The sequence below is a fragment of the Ixodes scapularis genome, unplaced genomic scaffold, assembly GCF_016920785.2.
Source record: "Ixodes scapularis isolate PalLabHiFi unplaced genomic scaffold, ASM1692078v2 PGA_scaffold5__190_contigs__length_132052651, whole genome shotgun sequence".
Taxonomy (NCBI): Eukaryota; Metazoa; Arthropoda; class Arachnida; order Ixodida; family Ixodidae; genus Ixodes; species Ixodes scapularis.
In genome coordinates this window covers 86149265-86155724 of record NW_024609880.1, presented here as the reverse complement: position 1 = coordinate 86155724, position 6460 = coordinate 86149265, and the positions used below count along the sequence as shown (strand labels likewise).

The following is a 6460-nucleotide window of genomic DNA, read 5'->3' as shown; positions in this document are numbered from 1 at the left end:
ATGTAGCCTTGATAGCCTTGATACCATTTGGAAGCCTGCACACTCAACCGATTGCTTTGTCACATTTCTGAGGCCTATCTTGATCGACCGTTTGAAAGGTCGGATAGCACTCTTATTTATTGCATGTGTTGACTGCCACTTGGTTGGCTTTTACATATATTTCCTATCCGGTCACGTTGCAGAAGCAAAGGGTAAATCCGATAACATACCTGCAATATGCCTTTGTTATGCTGCATTCAATGTGTTTATATTTATTATATGCGAAGCAGCATCACGTGAAGATGGCTTATCTTAATGCGTCTGCATAACATAAATACCACACCGTACTCTGACCGCTTGATCACGTTTCTACCGAGAACTTCAAAGGTATGCGAATTTTGACTACTTATTTTTTTAAGAGAATAAGCACGGACTTGTAGCCAGATGTATTACGTGTTTATAATTTATAATTAATTCAAACAGTAACGTCAAGTGTCAGTTGGGAAGGAAAGTGACTTTCGTTTGAAGATAGAGTAACACATCAAAGATGAGAACAAAGAAAAGCCTAGGCAGATTGTTTTTATTTTTCATACGTCGGCATAACTGCTCTTCATCGCATTTTGGAAATCAAAACGGTGTTGTATAAAATTGTACTTATACAAAGAGATATGTACACGTATTTCATACATTTTAATATGCTCAGAAATACACACACGCCTGATAAAATCGCTTGTTCTGAATCGAACGGTGAGAGTAATTTTTGAGAACGGCTCTGTTAAATTCGAACATACAAAAATACGTTCTCAATTAACTAGACCGCTTTTAGTATGAAAGACATAGATAAAGGTGATTAGAAAACAAGAAATGTTCAAGATTATTATTCAAACTCAGTTGCGCTTTATAATTGTACAGACGTTATGTTTATTCATTTTGAAGTGACTAGGTAAACGTTCACAACTAAACACATTTAATGTGCATTTTATAATAGTAATATTCTTAAACTTAGGGCGAAATTCAGATTAGGGGTGACAAAAGATAATAGTTCACTGTTATGCTACGTAATTCTAAGATTTAGAGATACAGTTGTGAATGTGATCGTCACAACCAACGAATTATAACGTAATTGCCGCAATTTGCGAACAAACATAAACGGCTCTACAAATTGTATCTACCGCGTGTTCCCTCAAGAGAAAAAAAGGTTCTTTATATTTGTTCCTCAATATTTTGAACAGCGAGCTTCTGTGTTTCATTCTGCGCGGAACCAAACAATGATGTTGCCTGACCGTAAAACTGTGTATTTTAACAACATTTTACATCAAATAAAGTTTCAAAATTATCCGTTACCATGAAAATTATTTGGAAATCGTTGTTGGGAAGATGATGGCTTCCAAGCACGTACGCTAACCCATCTTAGAAATGTAATTTACAAGGGTCTTAACACTGAGGATGAGTTCAGAACTATACCCGAGTTAAATTCAATCAACCGTTTCGTTGGAACACTCGTTGAAGGATCGCACTCAAAGCAGTGTTGGTGGGCCAGATATTAAACACATTTACGGTAACATAAACACCTGTTGCCCTTGCACATATTATATGAACAACCCTTTCGAGCTCCTTAATACCCAAAGGCCTAGGCCCCTCACTTTTCGCTTGGAAAATTCTACTATGTTACAGTATGTTACATTTCCGTGAGAAGAAACGGAGGAACGCCGCTGTTCGATCAAACATCAGTGGGACGTGAACTATTTATGTTTTCCAAGGAACAGCAGGAGGAACGGCGTCCATTTCTTTATATCTGTAATTTTATCCGAATTTTGTAGGAATTTGACTATTTATTGCCGACTATATCGACCTCCGACTTTACGGGATATGGTAGAGTTGGAAAGATAGACAAAGATAAAGAACTGGAGCAAAACGGATCGTCCATGACGACTCAACTCGTACGTAGTTCGACGGGGATATTTTCACATGCTCGCTTTATTTTACCAGCGAATTATCCCGCATATTTTAATTGATCTCCGCGAATGTAATGTGAATGTAATAACATGTTCCAATGGTAGAAATAGAATGATAACGTGCTTCCATTACGTTTCTTTCGCTCCTATTTTGAAGGAACGTGTACAACACTGCATATTATTTAATTAAACACATAAAATAGCGCGAAAACACCGGGCCACGAAGTAAACAGGACAAGCGCTATCTTTCAACTATTTTTACTCGGCAAAAAAGGGAAGCATATATGCATACGTGAAGCGGCAACACATAAAGTTATGGAGTCGGTATTCGATTATGCAAAAATGGAAACTAATTTCTATGAATTTGAAATGCGATATTGATATATGTTTAACTAGGATGAGCCAACTAGCCCAGCAACGTACCTAACAGTAAATTTCAAATAAGCTATTTTTTCCGCAGGTTGGCGACCAGTATGGGACCATTTATTGGGCTTCTCCTCTTGTTCGGAGCAAGCGCGGCATGTACGTGATTTTAAATTAAGCGTTCTTAACTAGATGCATTTCATTCTTGCTTCGACACTAAATATGTATCTACTTTTTTTCCTTTCATAGGGGGAGCTTCAGTGTGAGTATGAGTTTTCAAACTTCCTTAAAAAATGTAACATGCTGAAAGCGGTTTGAACACTTGCACCGCTCTCAGGCGATAAATTAGTATCAAACAATACTTGAATTATAGAACCTTTAAAACTGTTGCATGCTGTAAGTTTCAAGTTTGACCGCCAATGAGCTAAATAAGATCACCTTTGGGAATAAGCTAGATTTCTGTGAATTTCTTAGTGCTATATTAATTTCTAAGCGATTGTTTTATTGTTTCTAGCCTAAAAACTGCACTCCGATTATAATAAAATAAAGTTGTATAGGGATGTACTTATTAGGTATGTTTGGTGTTCTTAATTCATGGCGCGTACATAGAACTGCCATAGTGCGAATTTAAAACATCAAGGGGACTCAGTCAATAAAATAAATGAAGATTAACGCTTTCGCATTAGGTTACAGAACTATTAATGCATTTTCGTTATCCGTAATTGTTTTGTCAAAGGTCACAGTTTATTGTAAAACACCTAACTTACGGCCTTTTACGCAAATCATTGTATATAAAATTAAAATGAGCCTATCATATAAACACTTGCAGTATGTGTGTGTGCGGAATTCGTAGCACAACAGCGAATAAGTGCCTCAACGCGTTTCAGCAAAAATTCACTCTAAGTAAGTTAGCGACTCGACAGTTAGGGTTCAAGTTCTCAATTAAAAAAATAACTGAAGGTTCAAGACAGTAAAAGATTTTGACAGGCTAAAACGCTTGCAATAAATCTAACAGTAGTGCATAATTCTACAGTATGTTTTATGTCTTGCCTACTACAGCTATAGGTACCCAACAAATGCACATGTATGCATTTGGCTAGTGGCGGTGCCGAATATTTCGTATTTTAGAGGCAGAAACATTTACTTTACTCGATGAGTACAGTACATTCCTTTGCATATGTTCTCGACTATTTAATTACAAATTAGTTTGCACAATATTAAAGTGACTAGTTATGGCCCTTTAGTTATAGGAAGGTATTTTAAATATCTGTTTAGTTTCAGTAACATCTCGAAGCATGTGCTTATACTACTAGTTCAATGTCGTATGTTTCAGGACACCTGCCATCGACACTGAAGAGGGTAAGTGTTTACTATGAGAATTAATTATATGACTCCTCATGTTCTTGCGATGTCACGCATGCTTTAATACAAATGACATGTACAGTCGGCACGGAATGAAACGCGAACATGGAGCACATGGTTTTCGACCCAAGCTGAGACACCTAAAGACGCAACACCGAAGGTTTGGATACACTGAGCAAGAGTCTAACACATCGAAGGAGGAGCCATCTTCTTGCAGCTCCCATCTGGTTCAGGTGGTGCAGCATCTAGCGAAAACCATGCACCCACTGTGCGCGTTTCATTCCGTGCCGACTGTACATTAACAAAACCATTGACTTCTTGCGTTGATATCTGGAAGCTATGACTAGTGTTAAGTAATGAATATTTTAATTTCAACTATTTATCAAGTAAATACTCAAAAAAGTGTGGCAAACCTGAGTTATGAAGTTGCTCTTCTTAATACATGTACGCAGAATAATATAACTGGCTATTTTACACTTCTCTGATGTTTCAGATCTTGATCCAAACCTTATGACTACCTTCTCCGAGCTCCTGGGAGAGCGAATTGAACTGGAGAAAGCACGGGCTGTCGAACCACCAGAGGAAATCAAGGACGCCCTCGACGCAAACCTCGAGCACCTCACAAATGCTTTCAAGGGTAGAGAAGACGACCTTGCAGTGATTCTGGCGATCATCGAGGATTTGAAGGAAGCTGGAAATCAATCATTCGATGATGCCGATGAATACAGACGTAGAAGGAAGAAGACTAAAAATCCATGCGGTTGTAATAGCAAGAAGCGCAAGAAGCCAAAGATTGGCAGAATTATTGGCCGAATCATCGGCTAGCTTTACAACTCGTTCGGATCTAATAAAAATGCAGCTTCAGATGGCTCTTAACGAGCCTTCGGTATTGGGCTGAGATTGTGTGAACGACACAAGAAAATTCACCTAAAACATAAAAAAAAGTTTGAACGATTTGTTTACTCAAAATGTAGCTTACCTGTGGCATTCGGATGTCAAACTATTTTGAATTGCTTCCTTTGAAACAAATGGCTAATGTAGGAAATGACGTCTTGCATAATAAAAATATTCTCAACTGTGCAGGTTATTGACAACTTGAATAAGCTATTAATACTTATTCTCGAGATGTCCGAAAAAAATTAAAAAAAATGACACAAACACGCGTATTTTACAGGGAGGTGGTGTTTCAATTATAGCTTTTTATAACCAGGTCGTCATAGACTTTTTAAGTTGATGCGTGAAAACGTATTTGATTACAAATTGAAATCAGTGTGTGAGAAGACGAACAACATTTGAATAAGATGCAAGGACCCACCGAAACCCTGGTTGAGTTGTAAAGTCTGATTAAAAGGGCACGAAAAATCACATCTTAGCTGTAGAAGGGCTTTTAGAAAACGCCGATAGCATGGAAGACGACCTCACTCTGCTCAGTGAACATAAATTCTGGAGAACGACGTAGAGGAATCTATCCAACGAAAAGGCGTAGAACACCTAAAAAGAGCTCGGAAAGGCTACCGAGACTCTTGCCTTAATTAAGGATAATATGTAAAAATGGTGACATTTGATAAATGAAGGATGCATTTGTTTGCGCCACGAAACATTTTTCTTTGATGGAGGAGAAGAAGAAAAGATTTACACGTAAATACGTCTTTGTCTCAAAGAAATACGTATGTACCATAAACGTACAAATCGTTACATAATCCTACTGATATATTATTTATACTACTACGTTCTTAGATTATAAAACACAAAAGCTACTTAACAGGTCCGCTTACTAAATATGATCAAGTCATTAGCAGCGAGTTATTAGCTATACGTCATGCAAGTTCGTCAGATCCTCGCGCACCTCGTGCGTTTGTTAACCCCCCAAATGCGTCCACGTGCCTTTTTTCTTTCCCGACCACAATCAATGATGTTCCTCGCTGGGCTGCCTCGTCATCGTGCACTTCCTATAAGCTATATATGTCCTTTAATTGGCTGCCGACCTTTGCATTCTGACGCTCCCAAGACGCATTTTGGGGTACTTCTTACCGTATTAGCTTTATTTGAGGTTAACAAGGGAACCTTGTTAACCTCAAATAAACAAGGCCACAGCCCACACCACACCACAACAAGGCCATGTTAACAAGGGAATCTACATTACAATAAGCCAGGTATTCTATTCGATTGCGGATTACATCCGCGTTATAAAACACATTTTAAGTTTACATTCCTGCAGAACAAAAGAACAGCCAATCAAAACTATCCATATACATTCAAGCCAATGAATAAGCTATGAATTCAATAAGTGCACGAAAGTGTCATGTCCGAAGGACATTGAGCCTCATGTTTCGCTGGCTCACTATTTTTTCTGAATACTCTGTTTAAATGTTAATTTTCTTCTGAGCTTCGCAATTCGCTCGGATGATTTTTATTTGTTCGACGTGATCGGCTTTTTTTCTGTTTGACAAAAAACTGAGCATACAGATTTTCCTTGGTGTATTCAATTTACCTTAATTTTATTTTGTCCAGAAATAAAAAAAATGAAAGGTTTCATTAAAACAGACCTGCGCGCCTGCGGCCTTGCTCCCAGTAAGAAAAGCATACAACTCGCTTGAGCAGCCACGCATTATACACACAATGGAGGTGAATCCAAGAATCACAGCTTGTTCTTAAAATAATATTCAAACAGCACAGCGTTGTTGTTTTTTTTGGCTTGCGCCATACTTTTTTTTTAGGAGTAAGGTTAGGCTATTGGTTTGCATTTTAGTCACGAAAAGGATTAGCGTTGAAGGGAGATGCGTTTTGACAGTAAATCTAAG

At 38.0% G+C, this 6460-nt stretch overlaps 1 protein-coding gene across 1 annotated transcript; it reads left to right on the top strand.

Moving 5' to 3' along the window:
* The first annotated feature begins 345 nt into the window (after window positions 1-345).
* LOC8052414 lies at window positions 346-4540 on the top strand. Its single transcript, XM_002436114.4, has 5 exons — window positions 346-366; window positions 2395-2456; window positions 2547-2559; window positions 3631-3656; window positions 4153-4540. The coding sequence occupies exons 2-5, from the start codon at window positions 2408-2410 to the stop codon at window positions 4482-4484; spliced, it is 420 nt and encodes a 139-aa protein (XP_002436159.3). The 5' UTR covers window positions 346-366; window positions 2395-2407; the 3' UTR covers window positions 4485-4540.
* Window positions 4541-6460: the final 1920 nt, after the last annotated feature.

Coding starts and splice junctions, on each gene's coding strand:
- LOC8052414 (XM_002436114.4), top strand. CDS start 2,408: ATGGGACCATTTATTGGGCTTCTCCTCTTGTTCGGAGCAAGCGCGGCA. Junction 3,657..4,152: donor TGCCATCGACACTGAAGAGG/GTAAGTGTTTAC, acceptor CTGATGTTTCAG/ATCTTGATCCAAACCTTATG.